The sequence below is a fragment of the Abramis brama genome (assembly GCF_963993115.1).
Source record: "Abramis brama genome assembly, chromosome: 5".
Classification (NCBI taxonomy): Eukaryota; Metazoa; Chordata; class Actinopteri; order Cypriniformes; family Leuciscidae; genus Abramis; species Abramis brama.
Genome location: NC_139967.1, coordinates 20841225 through 20863811, shown reverse-complemented (window position 1 = coordinate 20863811; position 22587 = coordinate 20841225). Strand labels below are relative to the sequence as shown.

The 22587-nt window shown below is 37.2% G+C and overlaps 1 protein-coding gene across 1 annotated transcript; it reads left to right on the top strand.

Moving 5' to 3' along the window:
* Positions 1–4: 4 nt before the first annotated feature.
* lrsam1 (leucine rich repeat and sterile alpha motif containing 1) lies at positions 5–16270 on the top strand. Its single transcript, XM_084113975.1, has 25 exons — positions 5–170; positions 391–539; positions 1468–1524; positions 1673–1717; positions 1808–1885; positions 1963–2031; positions 2721–2805; positions 3059–3180; positions 3316–3406; positions 3576–3685; positions 3803–3832; positions 3917–4039; positions 4382–4521; positions 4654–4698; positions 6300–6370; positions 6605–6704; positions 6988–7075; positions 8700–8774; positions 11211–11291; positions 11574–11669; positions 12868–12966; positions 13055–13186; positions 13317–13386; positions 13511–13689; positions 14231–16270. Exons 2-25 carry the CDS (start codon positions 468–470, stop codon positions 14351–14353), a joined length of 2181 nt encoding a protein of 726 aa, XP_083970101.1. The 5' UTR covers positions 5–170; positions 391–467; the 3' UTR covers positions 14354–16270.
* The last annotated feature ends 6317 nt before the right edge of the window (positions 16271–22587 follow it).

The following is a 22587-nucleotide window of genomic DNA, read 5'->3' as shown; positions in this document are numbered from 1 at the left end:
CGTCATTCACAACATCCGAGAAGTTGTTCCTGGTGTGTACTGCCAGAGAGGGAGTATACAAGGTAACACGGGACAATACATCGATATTGAAACATTTGAAGGAGCCCATGTTTTGACAAAATAATTTAGCTGTCGCACTGACGGTTATTCGCATATATTCTTCGTTTCGCGTAAGTATGACCTTTTATTTATATCGTTCATTTCTATTTGGTTTCAATATCCATGATCCATCAATTTAACGTTATAATGAAAACGAAGTATTATGGTTTTATTAATCTCGCGTGATTATAATTTGTAATTTCACATTTTTATTTCTGCGTTCTTGCCCTAACTTACTTTAATTTGTTTATGCTGTCCCAATCTGTTTCTTTGGGATTGTCAACACCACAGTCAGTCAAGTGTCACGCTAACATCAAGTGGATGTTGTGCGGTTTTAATCAGACAAACAAAATCTCACTGGCCTCAGGATGTTTCTGTTCTCCAAAAAGAAGAAACCCAGTGTGGATTCCACGAAACGCCTTGAGTACCAGCTTTGCTTGGTGAGTTTCTAGTTGTATTTACATTGCAAGGACCCCACATTTGCTTATGTTAGAGATTACATGTATCAGCAGTGCCTATTTTTTATTTTTTTTAGCAACATCCTACTGTTATAGTGCACTGTTTCAGACCCCAACACGCAGAGATGGGCATAAATACATGGAAATGTATATAAAATAAAAATACTGTGTGAAAAAATGTATTTAAATACAAATACAGTATTTTGTATTTTGAAAATACACATAATACATGTGAAATTGGCCACCCAGTGCAGGTATAGGTCACAGTGAATGAAGAAATAGGCCTACTGACTTTTCATTCCTAACCCCATCTCTTTCTTTCTTTCTTGCTGGCAATTACAAACAAACTTATGCAAGATAGCAGCCATTTATTATTTCTGACCTGGTCACAATGTAATCTATTACTTGTGGTGAACACTATTAAAAAATTCATACTGTATGTAAAACTGTGGGAACCTTTTCTGCTATCTAGCAAAGAATATGGTTGGGCGATATGACCAAAATGTAATTTTTACTTCACAGTAACAATATATATCATGGTTTCACAGTTCTCAATAGCCTATCAGTTTTGATACCACAGCAAAAACTGAATTTCAAACTCTTTTGAGGCTTTTTTTAAGGTAGTCCGATGGTTTTTAAGTATAGTAATTTTTATATTTATTTTATGTAAAGTTTGAACTAGTTAGGGAAATCAGTACCCTGATAAAGAGCTTGACTGGCAAACAGTATTTTATATTTTTGAAAATACAAAAATACTCATCTTAAATGTATTTAAATACAAATTACATTTGATTTTTTCCAAAGGCTTTAAAATACAAAATAGTATTTTGTATTTCAAATACGTATTTTAAATACATGTATCTGAAATACTGCCCATCCCTGCTAACACGCATGCCTATGTTTTGTGCAGGCCAAAGAAGCAGGTGCTGATGATATTCTGGACATTTCTGCCTGTGAACTTACAGAGGTGAATTACACAAACCCTAATGAATGACATTCATTATTCACATTTTGGAAAAAATTTCATCTAAAAAACAGAAAGAGGATGAATTATTGCAAAATTGCTTCCATCCGTGTCACAACAGTTTTCACTTATTTTAAATGCATGTCTGCAGGTTCCCTCCAGTGCCTTCTCAATGTGTAAAGTGCTCCAGAAGAAAGTGAGTCAGTTTACTGCAGGGTTGTTTTCTCTGAAATGTTGTTGGTCAGAGCGAACAGACTTTTGACAGCAGTTTCCACTTTCTTTGCAGGTGTTAATTCTTCATGGAAATGACCTGAGGTCACTTGTTCCTAAAGGTTGCTGCACTGGTGCCTTAGCAACCTTAAAGGTGAGAGACATTGATTGAGCAGATAACCGTCTTGCACTTCTCTCCAGTGCCAATATCTCTGTGTGTCCATTCTTAAGGTGCTGGATCTGCATGAAAATAAGCTCACATCACTTCCTGATGACATCGGGCAGCTTTTGTCCTTGCAGGTACAGTATATATTTATTGTATATGAACAAAGCTGATGATAGCTGTTAATTGTTTCTTATATGACACTTAAAAACCAAATACTGTTCTGGATGCTGATCAATACACATATAACATGCATTATATAATGACAGATATATATTGCTGTCGTGGACTACACTCATTTTCAAAAGATTGGGGTTACGGCATTTTTTATTTATTTATTTTTTTCAAATAATTTTTTTTCAGCAAGGACACAAATCCTTTCAGTAAAAGACAGTAAAGCTTGGTGGGGGTTGGGGGGATGTATCACGGTTTCTACAAAAAGCAGCACAGCTGTTCTCAACATTGATAATAATCATAAATGTTTCTTGAGCGGCAAATCAGCATATTAGATTAATTTCTGAAGGATCATGTGACACTGAAGACGGGAGTAATAGCTGCTGAAAATTCAGCTTTGCTATCACAGGGCTAAATCTTAAAATGTGTTAAAATAGAAAACAGTTCTTTTAAATTGTAATAATAATAATATTTCACAATATTACTGTTTTTACTGTATTTTTGAACAATTAAATCCAGCCTTGGTGAGCATAAGAGACTTCTTTAATAAACATTAAAACAATTGTACCAACCCCAAACTTTTGAGCGGTAGTGTATATCTTCTAGGGCTTAATTGATCATTAGTGTCCTTTATATTTTTTGCTTCTCTAAGGTTCTGAATGTAGAGAAGAACCACATAAAACAGCTGCCAGACTCTGTAGGGGATCTACAACATCTACAGACACTTAATGTGAAAGGTTTGTTTAGTGCTTTTTTTTTGCGTATGTTTAAAAAAAATATGTATTCATTAATGCAAATTTTTAAATGTCTTCATTAGAGCACTGTGGTAGATTCCAGACAGTTGTTAACCTGTTTCAAAAAGCTAGTAAGAATTTGACAGTCATTTGTGGTTTCTGTGTAGTTTGGGCTTTTTAGGCACATTTTAATTCAAACTAAATGGTAATAAAAGCCTAAACCACTTAAATGGACAAAATGTTTCGATGCTGACAGGGAACTGCCTTACTGTGATTCCTGTGTCCGTGGGTCGCATGAGCAGCCTGCGTACACTGGACATAAGTGAGAACAGCATCAGAGAATTACCCAAAGAACTGGCCAGTGTTCGGACTCTGGAAGTAAGTATCTTAAATGGCTAGCTCACTTAAGATAAAGATTTTGGAGCATATTTGTGTAGTATCATATCAAGCTTATAGGCAATGTGACCACTGCAAAGACATACTTATGTCTTTATGTTTATATGTGGTGTGCAGAGCTTGATCTTGGACGCACAGGTTATGAGCTATCCACCTGCGTCAGTGTGCACGGGCGGCACAGAGGAAGTGCAGCGCTACCTCTGCTCAGGTACAGATCTTTTATTATAGCCTGGTTAGATGCAGACCAATAAATACAGATTGTATACAGTACAGATTATGCACAAGATCTAATTGAATATTAACTGGCAGTCCTTTGTGACAGAACAAGGTCTTTCTGTGCATCTGGTTTGTTCATAATTCATTTTGATGTGGTTTAGAGATGGGTCTGGATTATTGCCCTCCGTCCCAGTATCTTCTGCCTGTGCTGGAGCATGATGGAGGGAAGCAGGAGGTGGATTGTGTTGACGGTGAGGAGTTAGCCTGGCAGGTCAGTCTTCACTATTTATGCTCATTTCATACAGTGCCTAAAAAATGTTGGTGTGGCATTTTTTCTGTTAATGTAATAATGACTTGCTGTTCTCTTACATTCACTCTGACACTGCAGAGCAAATTCATGGACTATGAGAAAAGAAAGGTATGTTTGATTTCTTTTTGTTATTGTTGGATCGTCCAGTGAAATAGTAGCCTTTTTACATCTCACTTTTTGTTTCTCCACTAGGAGCAGAAACAGCTGGAAAAGTTGACCTTTGAGAAAGACCTTGAAGAGAAACAGAGAGAACACACTCAGCTCCTCCTCCTCAACAACTCCCGTAAAGAGGACGTCCTGCTGTCTGTCAAATTGGTAACCATTTTGATTTTAGAGTCAAAACTATCTGGTTTATAAATGTAACACATTTGAGTGAGCTACACTTCCGTATTGATTAAAAATCAATAAAACACTAATATTGTAAAATATTATTTCAATTTAAAAGAACTATTTTCTATTCTCATTGAAAGTCTTCAGAGTCACATGATCCTTCAGAAATCATTCTAATATGCCGATTTTGTGCTCAAGTAGCATTTCTTATTATCAATGTTGAAAACCGTTGTACTGCTTAATTTTTTGGGAGGAAATCATAAGGATTCTTTGAATAAGCTATCTAGCTAACAAAAATACACCTCTTTGTGCTTTTCTGTCTCTCAGGAGCAGGAACGGTTAGAGTTAGGTGTGTCTCAGCAGCAGAAAGCCCAGGAAGCAGTTAGGCTGAAAATGCTGGATAAAGTACGTCAGGCAGAGAGCGTCATCATGGGCCGCGTCTCTGACCTCCTGTTTGATAACAAACGGTGAGGGCACAGTGTGAACCATTTTTGAAACGTCCTGCTTTTCTGTTAGCTATTGCTGTCAGTTTAAGTCCATGAGTATTGTGTAGTTTAAGGGTGATTATTTATTATGTGTTTGTGCTCATTTGATAACAGACAGGCAAAGAGTGCTGAATTTCTGCAAGCTCTTGAGATGGACCGGTGAGTAGATATTACACATGGGTCGAACTCTCTAATGGAGTGTGGGCTCCTGCCATCAATGCAGCTCTTGCTAAGTGAATTTCCATCTATCTAATGGCACCACTTTAGATATCCAGAGTTACTGCAAGTACTGAGCTGTTTGAGCAATGCCACTGCTGTGGTGCCGTTACAGCACACAGAACGCTTTTGACCAAACCCATATTAGTTCAGCGTTTACGGGTACATTAAGGTATTTTTGGAGATCAGAGGTGCGTTTCCTGAAAACATTGTTAGCCAACTATGGTTGCAAGTTCCGTTGTTATCAGCCATAGTTAACCATAGTTCTAACGAACATTCGCAAACAGCATCGCAAAGTTGTGTGGTTGGAACGACAGCTCTTGACCTGTGGTTAGAAGCAGAGTTTCTTGTTTGTATGACATGTCACATGTGATCTTAATAAATCTCTATCTTGAGCAAAATAAGCAATCTGACATTCAGTACAATCTATATCTTTTATTTCGAATATAACCAAATGTCATTTACATCTTTTAGTTTGTCAAGAGATTTAAATATTTATTTAGAGTGTGCATGTGTGTACGTGCGCTAGTGCGCAATAACGAGCCTATGATTGAATCTGGAAATAAAACAAAATAACTGAGAAAAATGAATTAGTCCTCAGATGGCATGTCCATAATTTATAGCAAAAAATCTGACATTTATTCGATATCAAACGGATTAGTTAAAATAAGTTTTTATTCCACCACCTGCGTGACATCATTAACCAACGTGATTGAACGTCAAATTTGTGAAAGTACGGTGACTAGCTACTTGATTTCTTCAATGATTCATCGTACAAAAGACTTTATATATATCTTTAAGGGACTTTGATCATACTATGGTAGTTAAGCAGTGAGTAATGTCATTGTACAGGAAATGCACCACGGGTCAGAAAGACCTGGCATTACTTTAATCGTTACTTTAAGTCGGTATCACAAACTGCAGGCGTTAGTTCTGTATCAGAATCGGTTGTTTATACAGACTAAAAGTTTTTGAAAGAAGTCTCTTATGCTCACCAAAGCTGCAATTGTTTGATAAAAAATACAGTAAAAAAAGTAGTATTGTGAAATATTATTACAATTTGAAATAACTGTTTTCTATTTAATATATGAATGTATAATAAATGTAATTTATTCCTGTGATGGTAAAGCTGAATTTTCAGCATCATTACTCCAGTCTTCAGTGTTGCATGATTTTTTTTCAGAAACCCTTCTAATATGCTGACTTGCTGCTTAAGTGACATTTCTTTAGTTGTGCTGCTTAATTTTTTTGTGTGTGTGAAAACAAAGTAGAGATAAAGTTCAGAAGAACAGCGTTTCTTTTAAATAGATTTTTGGGGGGGTAACGTGATAAATGTCTTTGCTGTCATTTTTAATCTATGTAATGCATTCTTTCCTGAATAAGAGTAATAATTTCTATAAAAAGAATCTTACTGATCCCAAACTTTTGAACAGTAGTGTATATAGAAGTTTCACACACAGCAAATGGTGATATCTTAAACTTACCCTGATGTTGTTTTTATTTTAATAGAGATACAGTTCTGAATATTTTGTTGTTGTTTTTAGCGTTCGAATGGAACACCTTGCAGCCATCACACAGGAAGAAGCCAACTCTCTTAGGAAGAAGGAAGTGGCAGGTGCGTTTTTGAAAATTAATTCTCTAAAATTACCATATTGTTCCATAATTAAATATTTAGTTTGCAAGTCATTATAAATCTTTGTTATTTCTCAGAGCTGTGACATGCTTCAGGCATGTTTAGTACTTGTAGTTTGAATCATATCTGCATCATGTCCCAGTCCCCCTCTCTTTCCCCCAGTATTTTTTTAAACTCCTCTACTGTCTATGTAAGTCTATATATACATGTTTGCAGGTGCCATGCAGAGGATGCTGTCAGAGACCTTGTCTTTAAGGTTACTGCAGGAGGCTAGGGAAGCCAAGACGCAGATGCTGGTGTCTGAGACCTGCAGGAGGTGCTTCACTTCCTACCAATACATATGGTTTTGAACTCTACACCTGGTATCAATATTCGTCTTGTTGATCTGATCACACGTGGTCAGGCAAGATGGTTTACCCTCTGTATTAACATTCATCTCAAAAGTATCGCTTGTGACCACATGTGAACAGATTTCAAAGACACATTCTCTGATTTTGAGATTACATCCTTCACTTACTATGCCAATGTTCTGCTTGTTCATAAAGAAAATTAAACTGCAATGCTTGATTGTCCTTCTGTCTCTCTTTTTCCTCATTTAGTTTGGACAGTTTGGATAAGAAGTTTGACCAAGTGTTGTCCCTGCAGCAGCTAGACAAAAGCAAAGCCATTAGTCAGATCCTTCAAGAGGTAACTATTCAATTTACTAACTTATGGCGCTTTTCCACTACACAGTACCAGCTCACCTCGACTCGACTCGCCTTTGTTTGGTTTTCCACTGTGTAAAAGTTGTACCTGTACCTGCTTCCAGGTACTTTTTTTCGTATCACCTCCGGCAAGGTTCTGAGCGAGCTGAGGCGATACTAAAATGTGACGTGAAAACACGGCAAACTGCTGATTGGTCAGAGAGAATCGTCACTATTCACTGCGTCATCATCGCACGCGCCAGACGGAGTATCCTGAATAAAAAACAGCAAAAACAAAAACATCCAAAAACAGCATACACTCAATTTCCTCCATTGTCCTGTGTGTGTGGGTAGCGGGTGTGTGTCGTGTAGAAGATTAATGCTGAGTCCCAATTCGCATACTATCCGTCCTAAATAGTATGCGAAACTAGAATTAGTACGTCCCAAATCGTAGTATGTTGAAATGAGTATTCCCAAGATACTCGGATGGTCTACTATTTCCGGTTAGAATTCGAAGTGCAGATCAATACACACTCTAACGGCTAATATTGCCCACAACCCATTGCGTGCGGGAGGGAGGAGCTTTGTGGTGATGGTGGTGATGATGTAAACATGAGCAGCGGAGATGCGCCCTCAGTTTTTAAGTGTAAGAATTCAAATGTTTAACCCTAATTAAAGCTATATTTAACCACAATGACTTATTTGTTGTAATGCTGTGGCTGTACAAATGTTAACTTTATCAGTCCAACTAAAAGACACATGGTTACTACACTTTTACTATAGTAAAAGCATGGTTCATTTTCATCGGGGTATTTTTGAGTATTATACATAATGATGAAATTAAGTTTAAAATATGTTAAACAATAGTTATACTATAAACTTTAAATATTTTAACTCAGAAAATAAGTAGCTTTCGTTACACACATTTCACACGATTGCACATGAACGTCAGAACCAGCCACCTCACAAACGACCTGCGTTTGGTTAATCTACGACAACGCCCTGCTTCACTCCTCAATTTGGTAGAACACATTGTAAATGTATTGTGGACAAAACGATGAGGAAAAAAAGATAAAAAGATGGGAATAGTAAATAAAATTATATTGGATATGAATGAATGAAATGTAAAATGTTCTGTTAACAGTCGCGGTGTGCGTAACTAGGCAACCACGTTCAAGTTCACGTTGCATGACGTCATCGAAGTAAGTCCCAGAACGTGCATACTCTTTTGCTACACACTCAAAAGTATGTACTTTTTCCTCACAAAAAAAGTACATACTTTTAGGTCGTAGTATAAGTAGGCGAATTGGGACTCAGCATAAGTCACGGCAGTTTCCTGCGGCGTCGCTATGACGACCAGGTACTATTGTGGAGGTACTATCTGCAATGGAAAACGGAGCGAAAAGCGAGCTGAGCCGAGACGAGTCGAGTCGAGCTGGTACTAGTAATGGAAAAGTGCCATTACAATGTACATGATCTGTATTCTGTATTAAAAAGTAATCTGCACTCCATCCACCCATTCACTCCACAGGCAAAATACGTAATTAATTAATGAACTACTATAAATATTACAGGTGGTGCATTGCTCTAAAATGATGAACTAACCCTTATTGGCTCTTTGTCTGCAGGAGGAAATGCAGAAGGCCGCCTTTGAAGCCCTCCAGCTTCAGAAGGACAGTGTGCATGCTTATATTCGTAATCAGGTATGATGATTGAGGTTTCCCTTAAGATCCAAGAGCCAATAAGACCCTTACAGATTATGGGATTTAATGTATTTTAAAGAAGTCTCTTATCCTCACCAAGGTTGCAGTTAGTTAATCAAAACTACAATAAGAACAGTACTATTGTAAAATATTACTACAATTTAAAATAACTGTTTTCTAATACAGTATATTTGAAAATATCAAACAGTCCAAAGGAAAAGATGTGTGACACAGATTGATGAATAATAATACACATAAACTTTAATAAAGACTCTGGGAAATAAGACTACGACCGTAACGTTTTACTTTAACGCAAGACCTAAACTGAGCAAACTGAGGGCTTAAATACACATGGGGAGATCATTAAGGAAACAGGAAACAGGTGGGAACTAATCAGAAACCATGACAACTAAAAATGATAACTAGAACACAGGCAAGACAGTGACAAGGAAAACCAAGACTACAAATTAAACTGAAGCCAAAAAAACTAAACGTGACAAGACTGTGACCAATGTCATTTATCATTATTTATTACTCCAGTCTTCAGTGTCATATGTTTCTTCAGTTTCTTATTGTAGAGTTGATGAAAGTTATCATGAGCATTGTTGTTTGAAACGGATGTCATAACAAATGCAGCCAGCAGACCAGGAAGGTTTTTAAACAAGCGGTTTATCAGTAAGATCTTACCTTCATGCTGTGAAAATACAAACCGGAAGACAGAACAGAACCATAGACTGTAAAAAAATATGGACGTAGTGTCCGTGACGTCACCCGTAGGTTTCTGAAGAGCATTTTTGAAGCCTAAAGTGGGCGGAGCCGGCCGTTGCCATCTTGGCCTTGCGTCACTCCCGGATAACAGAAAATGGGCAAAGAGGCTGAGAAATCACGCCCAAATAGCTCGACGTGATCGAGTTAGCTCAGGCTGTTAACGACTCTGGGTAATGCTATAAGGTTATGCTACTGACAATACCAAGTCTGCGACTGCAGGGCCTCGCGCTAAAGTGACACTTGATGATGTAAAGCCAATTAAAAGTTCCTGTTTTTGCCCTTCGAAATATTATAATAGTTAAAAGACATGGCTACAAGTGAGACTCTGTATCGTGATTCTGTACTATTCTGCTAGTTGAAAATGTATTATGCAGTAACTTAATATTACTCTGAGAGTGTGTGTGACAGTGATTTATGTGCACATGTCAGTCACTCTTTTTTATAGTCTATGGTCCGTCAGCGCGGCTACGCTCGTCGCGACAACCCACCTGTGACAACATCAGCGACAACCCACCTGTCACTCAAGTGGCCACACCCTTAAATGCAGAAATTTAAATATTAATCAACTAAACGGATGAGTTCGTAGAGAGCTTTTCAGTCCATTTTAAATTCTGATTTTGGCCGCCTCTCAAATGGGTTAAAACATAGATATATTGCCTATGAAGTTCAAGTAAATGCGCTAGAAAATCCGCGCTCATTCATGGATGTGCATTTATTGCATGGACGGAGAAAGCGCCGACGCCTGCATGATTTCATCTGACGGTACATAAGCATATTATAATCTATCTGTTCCGTGAGAGCAGAACGAACGAGCCTTTATTGACTTTTTTAAATTTGAAAACTCCAAAAAGCAACGAAATTGTCAGACATCCATTAGTGCATGTTCACAGAGGAAAACAACTGAAATACAGCGCTGGTTGTTCTCTCGAACGATACTCGACGATAACGACGGAATCCAAAGCCGTGGGCTTTGTACCCAAGTAATGGGTGTATTAAATTGTATGAAATAATCCCGAAAAAAAAGCAGAAACACTGCAGAGAAAGCAAGTTCAGCAGCAACATTTGCTGAGGTGAAGTGACGGCTAGTAACAGCAGACAAACGGCTAGCATTGACATCAGCGACAACCCACCTGTCACTCAAGTGGCCACACCCTTAAATGCAGAAATTTAAATATTAATCAACTAAACGGATGAGTTATAAAAAAATGCACCCCCCTCACAGTTGTTATGAAGGGCAAAATTAGCTGTATAGACCAAAGCCACATAGAGATCCAGGCTGTAAACATGTTTTTTTCTGCTGTAAAGTTGGTAATTTTAACATGGGGGAGATACAGATTTGACTCACTTCTGCAGCCAGCCCAAGCGGCCAGTCGATAAATTGCAGTTTAACTCACTTCCGTGTTGGTTTCAAGAGAGAGAAGGGGAGGTTGCCACTTGAACAGAACCCAATGAGTGCAGTGCTGAAAAGGGGCGGGGCTACATAAGGTCTATACATTAATGTGTAAGATGGTCTTGTGTAGTCATTCTAGCCATTAAAAGCTTTTTTGGTTTCAGTCAGCCCATGCTTCTCACATCCCACCTCTCATTGGATGCAGAACCCAAAAGATGGCTGTTTTATCATGTCTCCATGGGGCCATTCACACCCCCACTGTATGCTTGTATCCATAGATTAAACTCATAGAGGCAGAGTTATTGCAGTTGACAAAGCTGGAGGTTAAGAGGAGGAATTTGGACACTGAGAACCTGCAGGTATGTAGCAGCAGTAGATGATGTGGTGCTTTCCTTCCAGTGCTTCTTCATGCTGTGGAGTGTAGAGAGGAGAAACCATCACTCTGTTTGTTGCTGCACGTCACTTTTCTTGTTTGTTTTTGCGTCTCTCTTTCTCTCTCTGATTACCTAGCCATTTCATCCCATTCCTGTTTAAGTATCATGCTCACAATACCTCTATGAGTTATCACAGCATTCTGGGAGTATGATTCTTTTGTATTGTTTGAGTGTGTGTATTTACTGTATTCACTGTGTGTGTGGAAGGAGGTGCTGGCTGACCAGAGGACCGCTTTGAGTGACCTACTGCAGCAGTTACTCAAACAGAAGGACCAGAGGGAGGAGGAGCTCAAGCTGGTCTTGGTGAGTGATTCTGGACCATCTATCTATCTATCTATCTATCTATTAGGGCTGGGTAAAAAATATTGATTTCTCGATTTTAATCGATTCTCATTTTTACGAACCGATATCGATTCTTAAATCCCAAGAATCGATTAGGCTATAGTCATCTTGTTTTCAGTTGATGAATGATTGGAACATTGTAGCGTGCATCCCATCCAATAAACCGCAATAATCTTTGTGCTTTGTTACTACTGATATGAAACAAAGTCTTTCAAATTGCGTCCATTTTCTTACGAAATTCAAAAACATAAATACCGCTTTGGCGCTGTGGCGTGAGATCGCTCTGGCTCAGCTCAAGAGAATCAGCAGCGCGGAGCGCACATGATCTTCTCTTCCGCCTTAATAATACCAGTTACAGCGCGAAATAAACATGAATAAGCATCTGAAAGTGTTAAAAGATAGAGTACAACTTCTCGAAATCCGTATCATGTCACATGGAATCGCTCAATCAGTGTTTCAACCATGGAAAGATGCCAGTAAAACAGCTTGTAAACAATGTCATGTAACGTAACATTTACCTCAGAAAAACCATATCCAGTGACCATAAACTCGTTAGTCAGCTAGAAAAATTAACTCTAGAAAGGAGCATTTTGCTAAATATATGCACCATCCATATTACATATTCATTATAATTTTTAATGTTCTTCAATATTTAATGCATGTTTGAATAAATCTGGCAAGTTTTTATGACAGCCACCATTTAAATGTTTATATTTCATATAACTTTATTATTATAAAAAATAAATAAAAGTGTAATTTAAGTGTTTGTTTACAAAACTTTTTTATTTGTATCTTTTTAAGCTAATGAAGCCGAGTAGGCTACAACTGACTCCCATAGTTTACAGCATTAGTTAAGAGATTTGTTTTCCTTGAGAAAATTTGCCATGTATTGTACCTGATATCCAAAATAATCAATATTGAATCGAATCGAATCTGTCTATCATCTCTCTATCTATCATTTGTTGGAGCTTTGTTAATATGGGAAATAGTATTCTAGAATTTTCATTTGATGCAAATGTTTCTGTTGTCTGTACTGTATGTCCTATGGAAAAATGTATTTCTAATAATGGCATGATAATTCATAGTGTTTATATTTGCTTAGGACTTTTACAAAATGTATCAGAAATGATACTAAGGATGTTTTTTCTTTGCTCTTTAGATGGAGCTGGAGAAGAAGAGCGAATCCAATCAGCAGAACTACTGGATGATTCAATATCAGAGGCTCCTGGATGCTAAACCGCTGTCTTTGCGTATGCAGGTCAGAGCAGCTCTTCTACAGGCCTTTGAGATCCTGTGTTCAAATCACAAAATCACTGACACTTTGCTGTCCTTTCCTTTCTCCTCAGGAAGCGGCTGTGGATAGGGATCTGGGGAATATTCTGTGTAAACTCTCTGCTCAACACTATCTGCCAGTCATAGCTCACCACCGAATCACCGCTGAGGCGTTGCGACACATGACCACAAAGGACCTTAGAAAGGTCTGCTATCTTTCCCTTTGTGTTTCAACACATTTTTGAAAGTGTGTGTGTTTAGGAATTTGTCATCAGAGATTTATGTCCATTAAAATGTTCTTTCATCAACTTCTTTTCCGTTTTTTTTTTTTTACAGTTGGGGATCAGTGAGGTTGGCGTGCAGAAAGCTCTTATCCACTGGGCCAGAGAACGCACTCTGTCTGACCGTAAGAGCAAACATATTCCCTTGAGGACATACAGTACTATTTTTAATTTAGTGAAATTTGTGAATTCTGCTCAGTGTTTTTGTTTTTCAGTCATTGCAGTATCATACAATTTTTGTCCCTTCAGCATTGCCTAAAACAGTGAAAGAGATACAGGAAGCTGGTCCATCCACTCCAAGTGCCCCACCTCAACAGCAGCTCACTCCTCCACTGACCCCCAGCACCCCCAACACCCCGCTCACCCCCACTGCCCCAGGTCCTGATAGATTCAGCAGTTCCGAGTGTGTGGTGTGCATGGAACGTGAGGTAAAGCCTTCCCTTCATTTTAAAGCTTAATTATTAATGCAAATAGTAACAATTTGAATTAAAACAGTGGCTAAAGTATTCAAATAAATATTTAGAAGTGAAGACATTAAATAATTAATTTGTACTATTTTTGTTTGTTTTTGCAAGAAATCTCATAATCACAAAGTCTGTATTTTATAAAAATACAGTAAAAACAGTATAACAATTTAAAATACTATTTTAATATATTAATTTATATATAAATTTGTATTAATAGAAAGTATTTATTTAAAATGGATTTTTTTGTAACAATGTAGTCTTTATTGTTTATTTATTGTCTATTAAACTATTAATTTATTTAAAAAGAATTACTGACCGAAACGATTGAAAGGTAGTGTAAATATTTTTATAAAATAAAATATTAACCTACTAATTAACTATTAGTTTATTATAAGAAATATTAACTTAGTATGGTTTGTAATGAATACAGCTGTTACAGTTTAGCTTTTCAGCAGCTTAAAAAAACACAACTAAATTTCCTCCCCTGTTCTGCTCTGTGTAGTCACATGTGATCTTCCTGCCGTGTGGACACGTATGCTGTTGCCAGACCTGCAGCGATGCCCTGCTGTCCTGCCCTCTGTGCCGTGCTTCTATATCTCAGCGTGTCCGCCTTTACCATGGCTGAAGCCGACGAACGTCCACCGAGTCTTTCCATGGTCAGGATCATACCTCACGTGTCGACACGTATTGGTCCTTCCTCCCATTGGCTGCATGAAATCATAGTCTGTGAACCTTCAAGCACTTTATAACTCTTCCACTACTGCTACAACTAGCTAATCAAAGAGGAACCTATACAGCAAGACATTTGTCCATTTGTTCATCATAAACTGGTCACATTCCAATAAATTAACAGCAAGAAAGAATTTGGTAATGGTTCATCCAACTAAAAATAGATAGATAGAATAGATATACTATAATATATTGACTTGTTGAGTCTTGCCCTTGATGTACCTGCTCTAAGCACTTGTGCCTTTTCTGTATTTAATGTCAACTCTTTCCCCCTCCCACTAAATTTTAAATATTTGCATGTTCTCCATAGTAAAGCTAAATCTTCATCCACACGCCACAGTCCCCCCATGCCCACAATGTTGTTCTAGTGTCATCGTCGACCAAATTGCATCACCATTAAGGGCTGTTCACACCAAATACAATAACTATAAAGTTTGAATCATTCTATTTCTATGAGAATAGGAAAGTCCACACCACAGCTGTAACTATAACGACAGAGTAATGATATCACTGGAATCACTTTCAGTAAATTTTTTTTTTTTTTTCAGCTGATGAAGGATAAAAAACATTGACAGCCAATCAGAATCCACCCCAAATTAAAGAGCTCAAACATTTAATGTGGCAGCTGACATAACTGCAGTGTGTGCCGTGCTTATAATAAACAGAACACTGTCGTTAGTTGGTGTGGATTTTAAGTTATGGTTATAGTTATCTTTATACATCTCATTTTTGGTGTGAACAGACCTTTACTCTGCAGTGCCACCAGAGAGAACCAATCAAGGGTGTCATTTTTAAGATTGACATTTTTAGTATAAATTTGAATCTAAATTGTTGTTTTTTTTGTTTTTTTATTTACAGAATTGAGCCGTCTACATTTAAATTGTTTAAACTGACTTGGCAACACAGCAGAATAGGAAATAATAGGTTGAAGGTGAAATCTTTCTAAAGGCACTGTACTTGTTATATAACAACCAAAACATACAACCTCACAAAAGCTCTGTCAGTCACTGTCAACTAACCATTTTCAGCGACTTCAAGTATTGCATGCATGCATTAGTGTTTCCTAAATTACTTCTGTGTATGTCTGTCTTCATGCAAGTGCTCTTATATGCAAGTCGGCTTCTCTCGTTAAATGTGCAGAATGAAAAAAAAAAATGTATATGCCTGTAGGTGAAACAATGTTCATTTTTATTTCGTATTCATTTATATTTCAAGAAATTATCTTGAAGTGTTTATCAGCATGATAATTCACATCAGAAACTTTTAATCTGTGTGCTTTGTGTGCTTCAGTTATGCTGTATGGACTGGATTGGACAAATATGTCTTTTATTAGCTGTGCAGCTCAAATTGCATCTGAAAAAGAAAAAATATGATGAAAGCTTTAAAAATTTTAGCAGAATGTGCAATCAGTTCATGACAATGTACCAAGAACAACTCTTCTAGACCATAGTAATAGTAGGAGTTACTGTATAAATTACCCTCTGATGGCAGGTTATTTTTAACCTATACGCACTAGTCGTCCTGCGTTTATTTTATAAGAACTGATACATTTTATGGTAATTTCTAAATGCCACCTTGCGATGACCAAGGGAGATTAAATCTCAATGTTACATCCGTTTACCACATCCATGCTGCCATTACATGTTTTCCTTTTTTTGCTGCATATTCATAATATAATGTATTATTATATGTATTTTTAGCTTTTATAATTGTACCCAACCAATCACATCTATTGAAATATTGCCAGTTCATCTTTAAGAGTGTGAGTTATCACGCCTGTCACACATCTGCAAAATAAACCTGCTAGACAGTGTGTTCTAGTGTCCTTTGATAATTACGAGGTCATTTTTGCATACTGCAACTGCATATGACTTTTATAATCCATATACACACACACACACACATTACGGTTGAGGAGATTCCCCTTTCCATGTAAAGAGCTTTGAGTACCCAGAAAAGCGCTACATAAATGTAACGAATTATTATTATTACATATACAGTATATACACACACTTACTACACACAGCAGTCAGTTTCTTGTTGCAAGACCAGGTCAGTAACAATGATCAAAAAAGAACAAATACAAAGTTTCAAGAGATAGCCTATCAATGTTTTAATAAAAAACAAAAGAAGTACATACAGGTCAATACAAACATTCAGACATTAATTATTTGGAGGAGTTATGATAATATCGATAACCTGTGAGATTAATCAATGTGACAGCAACGATGATGAGGATAATAATAGCAGAGGCACAAATAATGATGGCAGCAACATTTAGGCGTCGAGCTCTCCTGCTGTAAGACCGTGCCGATGCGTAGTCTCCAAGCAATCTGCTGTCCCTGGCCTGACACACATAAAACGTATATTACCTTAAAGCAGCAGGGCACTTTCATCATTAAACATATTAAAATTGCTTACCTTCACGGAGTTGTAAAAGGCCACAAACCCAAGGCAGCATGGGTTACAGAAGTGAAGATTGAATGTGGAAAAAACTATATCATCATCGAGTTTTTGCTCAGGCATGGACAGTATCACTGGCTGAGCAGTGCCGACTCTATTGTCCTTCATCGGGATCCCGCCAGCTGCTGGGTAGTTCTGCATCGCCATGTCAATTCAAGGACAACAAGTTGCTCACAGTGATGTCTGTAAGTGTTCAGCTCTCTTTTATAAAGAGCTCCAACTGGTATATGTGAGTTAGTGAGAGAGAGAAAGAAAGTAGAAACCTGCTTTCAGTTCTCAGTTATGAGGAAAAATAATCTAGCTGTGTGTATTGTCCTGCTGCTTATCTATGTCTGGAGAAATCCTTGCCTGGTACTATTTATGTTGGAGACATCACTGCCTAGTCCCGCTTGAACCTTTCCTTGAACATTCTTTACATCTTAGCTCATGACTTATCTATGACAGTTGAAGGATCTAAGGATTCTCAATGGTAACCCGTGTGTGCTACTTTGGAAGAGCAACCATACATCTGTGTTGTTTTATTTTCTTTGTTTTTTCATTTAGTTGTCATTTGATTTATCATTTATTCATAATTTTATTATTATTCATGTCACTGTTATTTTATTGTACTTATTTTTTTTCTATTGTTGTTTAATGCTGATTGTGTGGTTTCAAGGGATCTTTTCTTCACGAGTTAGAGAGTCTCCATTTCAAGGCTTTTAGCTTCACAGGACAGTGTTGTGAAGCAGTAATTTCCCATTGTTTTGCTGGGTAATAACACGTGTTGGATTTGTACTAGTCAGATTAAGTCTGAGCATTGAGACATTCAGAGAGTTGAAACTATTATTATTCTATAAACTCAGCTTTTTTTATTATCATCACTTTGTCTCCTGCTTCTGCTCTTCCCTGGCTTTCTTAGTCAAACTCTCAGGCTGATATGAAGACTGATATCTTCTGGTAGGGATTCGGCATCCAGGGTCGGATCTAATATATCTGATATTTTCTGATGTGGAAATCCATCCAATCTAACATTTGGGCGTAGTTGGCAGGATGGAATAACAGAGAAACTGTTATCCCCATCAAACAGTCAGAGTCGGGATTGTTTTTCGCACAGTCAGGAGGGTGGAATGACTCCAGGTCACTCAGGCTGACTGACTCACTGATGTGAGGATGAAGTTGAAAACCCTCCCTCCAGGTGTCTTCCCCTTGCTGGACTATAAACAAAGCAGTGTGAGTGTGATCTGTTTGTACATACCGTGAGTAGCATGGCAACTGGGTCAGATGATATTCTTCTACGGTTATGAAGCAGTCAGAGGTTAAGCTAAATGACAAAATTGAGAACTTGACAACTAAAAGAATGTTTTAATTTAATTTATTTGATAAGTAACTTATTTCTACTATCAAATAAGTAGAAGCAGTAATACTTGATTAGTTGCTAAATATGTTCACAGTGCAGAAAGCTGATCTCAGGTAATCTAGTGACATCAGAAAAGCTGAAGGTGTTTAAAAAGGTGTCGGATTAAACTAAAGGCTCAAGATGGTGTTTTGAAAGTAAAGGGAATGTTGGCAAAGAAAGGCAAAGTTTGTTGGTTAAAGGGTTGAAGCTGGGACGTTAAATGTTTGATTTATGATGGTCAAAGCAAATAGAGGATGATGATTGGATGTTCTGAAAGAATGTTTCTCTTTATGGGAAACAATTTGAACAACATATTTTGTGTGATAAAACACTTTTAAAAGGGTTTAGATGCTATACAGACACTATTGCTGAGTCCCAATTCGCCTACTTATACTACGACCTAAAAGTATGTACTTTTTTTGTGAGGAAAAAGTACATACTTTTGAGTGTGTAGCAAAAGAGTATGCACGTTCTGGGACTTACTTCGATGACGTCATGCAACGTGAACTTGAACGTGGTTGCCTAGTTACGCACACCGCGACTGTTAACAGAACATTTTACATTTCATTCATTCACATCCAATATAATTTTATTTACTATTCCCATCTTTTTATCTTTTTTTCCTCATCGTTTTTTCCACAATACATTTACAATGTGTTCTACCAAATTGAGGAGTGAAGCAGGGCGTCGTCGTAGATTAACCAAACGCAGGTCGTTTGTGAGGCGGCTGGTTCTGACGTTCATGTGCAATCGTGTGCAATGTGTGTAACGAAAGCTACTTATTTTCTGAGTTAAAATATTTAAAGTTTATAGTGTAACTATTGTTTAACATATTTTAAACTTAATTTCATCATTATGTATAATACTCAAAAATACCCCGATGAAAATGAACCATGCTTTTACTATAGTAAAAGTGTTGTAGCCTAACCATGTGTCTTTTAGTTGGACTGATAAAGTTAACATTTGTACAGCCACAGTATTACAACAAATAAGTCAGTGTGGTTAAATATAGCTTTAATTAGGGTTAAACATTTGAATTCTTACACTTAAAAACTGAGGGCGCATCTCCGCTGCTGCGTCCGACTGTCATGTTTACATCGCCACTATCACCACAAAGCTCCTCCCTCCCGCACGCAATGGGTTGTGGGCAATATTAGCCGTTAGAGTGTGCATTGATCTGCACTTCGAATTCTAACCGGAAATAGTAGACCATCCGAGTATCTTGGGAATACTCATTTCAACATACTACGATTTGGGACGTACTAATTCTAGTTTCGCATACTATTTAGGACGGATAGTATGCGAATTGGGACTCAGCATATGTCACTAATGAGTTAGCTGCTACAATGATAAATGCAAAAGATGTAGCATGAACAGAGAGTTCTAGCCTCAAAGTTAGTGTAACATTACTTGCATTGAGTCAAATATTAAACTCTAAAAAGTTGTTTAGACTCAACAGAAAATTAATGAAACAGTTTGCATAAATCTTGAGTTATGACAACTTCAAATTTCAACATGGAATCAGTCTTATCTGAGTTAAAACTAACAGCTAGCATAGCACATGGTACATGTGCCTTTTTAACATGTATATTTAATGAACAAGTAAGATATTACTTGTCACTGGCATTAGGACAGTCGTAAAGCAACATACAACCCCTAAACCTAATCATTACAGAAAACTTTCAGCATTTTTATATTTTTAATAAAACATTGTTTTTAAGCCATTTTAATTACAAGGATTCAGGAAATGTGTTCATAAACCATGTTTATGTTGTAATACCCATGTCATTATACTACAAATTTTTATCCTAATAAATCATATAAACAAGCACACACACACATACACTTTGAACATAGTGGTTATCGGCTGAGATAAATTATAATGTAAAAAGTATTCATTATATTTGGTTATCCGTATTGGAAACTGCAAACAATTCTATAGAATCTATATCTATAGATGAAGAATAAAGTTCCAATAAAAAGTTTAATAACAGTACAAATAATACTCAGACAGGCAGGGCAACACAAACTAAATGTAACGTAGACCGAACACCGAAGGACTGTGAGGGAAGAAGAACTTAAGAAGTGACTCAAACAGAAACAAAGGATTATTATTATTAAGTGAGTATTAAATGTTAAATATTATGGCTTTCAATTATACTTTCATTTTGAATGGCTAAAATTAAGAAACAATTCCATTCAATAGAGTCATCATGTAGCAGTATTGGTAATGCTGGCCTTCACTGTACTTTATAATAAAAAATATTTGAAATATTATGTTGAAATTAGTACAATTTAAAATTATTGAAAGTTTTAATGTTAGGTGCAATTAATCATGATTAATTACAGATTTTTGTTTTTTGACAGCTCTATTATAAATACAACCCAAATACTAAATTAGAGGATGTTCTTTTAAGAAAATTGTTCCAACATGCACAAGTAAATATTACACTTGTGTGTATCTAGTTAACTTTTACAACCAGAGCCTAAAAATAACACTCACTAAGTGCCAAATTCAAGTGAAAATAGGCATCTGTGAGAATACAAAATAGCGTCAATCACCAGTTGGCCGATCAGTTTTTTATGAAATCTAACAAAGCAGTGTTGTGAGAATATGAACGTGAACAACGTTCGGGACAGGTGACGGGCAAGTACTGCATCGTCACAAAATATTAAGCCTTACCAATTTAAATATTCAAGCTCAAGAAGACGGGAAAAGGAACTCAATTCATTACTCCCACGCTATGTGAGAAGTTTTGTGTGTGCACACATCTGAAGCGCACGCCCAGAAAGCGTCTCAGACAGCGTGCAACTACTGAATTGAGTAACAGACAAATTCACACAAAATGATGTCATAAAATGCCTATCTCGAAGAGTATCCTAGTAAACATTGTCCGTTATGGCTTAAGTGAACATAAACAGTAGAGAAAGACAATGCATGAGTATGTGCATCAGTCTTACAGTGACAGAAGCCAAATATTTCTGCTGCTGTCTGTGTTTTTAATGTTTATCAAACAACAAAATATAAAGAGAAGAAAATCACTCACTGCTCTTAAATGGCTGAATAACTTTTGTAACTTTAATAAGGATTAATCTAGTTTAATTTATACAGTAAAGACTATCCAGTGTTATTTTATATTTGATTACTTAAAGATGCAGTGTGTGATTTTTAGTGATTTTGTGATTCTAGTTGTGAGGTTGCGAATAGCAACCAACAGAAGTTACGGTGGCCGATAGGAAAAGATGTCGTCATCTGAGACAGCAGAGAGTAGACAGTTAAGCAACGAGGTTTCTTTACAAAGATAAAGTAAGTAATTACGTTTACTTAAAGGGATGGTTCGGAGTAAAATCAACCTAGAGTTCTTTGCACCATGACCTCGAGCCAAACACCCCCCAGAATCCTTTTTTCCCTTGGTCGAACATTATTGAAGTTGGAGCTTATTTAGAGATATCAGCCATATGGCTTAGAACAGGCGCTAATGGATCCTAGGCTGTATCTCGTAGATTACCCCACTAATAATGCCCGGAATGGTACCAAACTTCTACAGTAGTACAAATAGGTTCTGTACTCATTGGAAAGTTTGTAAGTACATCAGGAGTTTATTTAAATAACACTTGCCTGATGGCTAATGCTACCGCTAACCCGTACGTCGACGTCACTTCAGTGATTAGGGAAAAGCACGTAAAAGTCCTGGCAGAAAGTCAGTATATCCAACATTTTTTATTATTTTTTTCCGAAGTGTTGACAACATAGTGTTAACTAATAATTGTTGCAAACTGGTACTACCAACAAAATATTAGTGCATTCCTGGAAATGGGTGTTGTTACACTACATCCTTATGCATCGCTGTTTGCCAGGACTTTTACGTGCCTTTCCCTAATCACTGAAGTGACCTCGACGTGCGGGTTAGCGGTAGCATTAGCCATCAGGCAAGTGTCATTTAAATAAACTCCTGATGTACTTACAAACTTTCCAATGCCTCGTTTTATGAGTACAGAACCTATTTGTACTACTGTATAAGTTTGGCACCATTCCGGGCATTATTAGTGGGGTAATCTACGAGATATAGCCTAGGATCCATTAGCGCCTGCACTAAGCCATACGGCTGATATCATAAGCTCTAACTTTAATAATGTTCGACCAAGGAAAAAAAGGCTTCTGGGGGGGGGGGGGGGGGGGGGGGGGTGTTTGGCTTGAGGTCATGGTGCAAAGGACCCTAGGTTAATTTTACTCCAAACCATCCCTTTAATTATTCAGTAAAACGAAATGTTATTGCAAATATTATTGTTAC

What these genes read in the sequence shown, in the direction of transcription:
- lrsam1 (XM_084113975.1), top strand. Translation starts at nt 468, where the DNA reads ATGTTTCTGTTCTCCAAAAAGAAGAAACCCAGTGTGGATTCCACGAAA. An exon ending in CCAGTGTTCGGACTCTGGAA is followed by an intron (nt 3,181 to 3,315) that starts GTAAGTATCTTA and finishes TGTGGTGTGCAG; the next exon opens with AGCTTGATCTTGGACGCACA. An exon ending in GCAGCGCTACCTCTGCTCAG is followed by an intron (nt 3,407 to 3,575) that starts GTACAGATCTTT and finishes GATGTGGTTTAG; the next exon opens with AGATGGGTCTGGATTATTGC.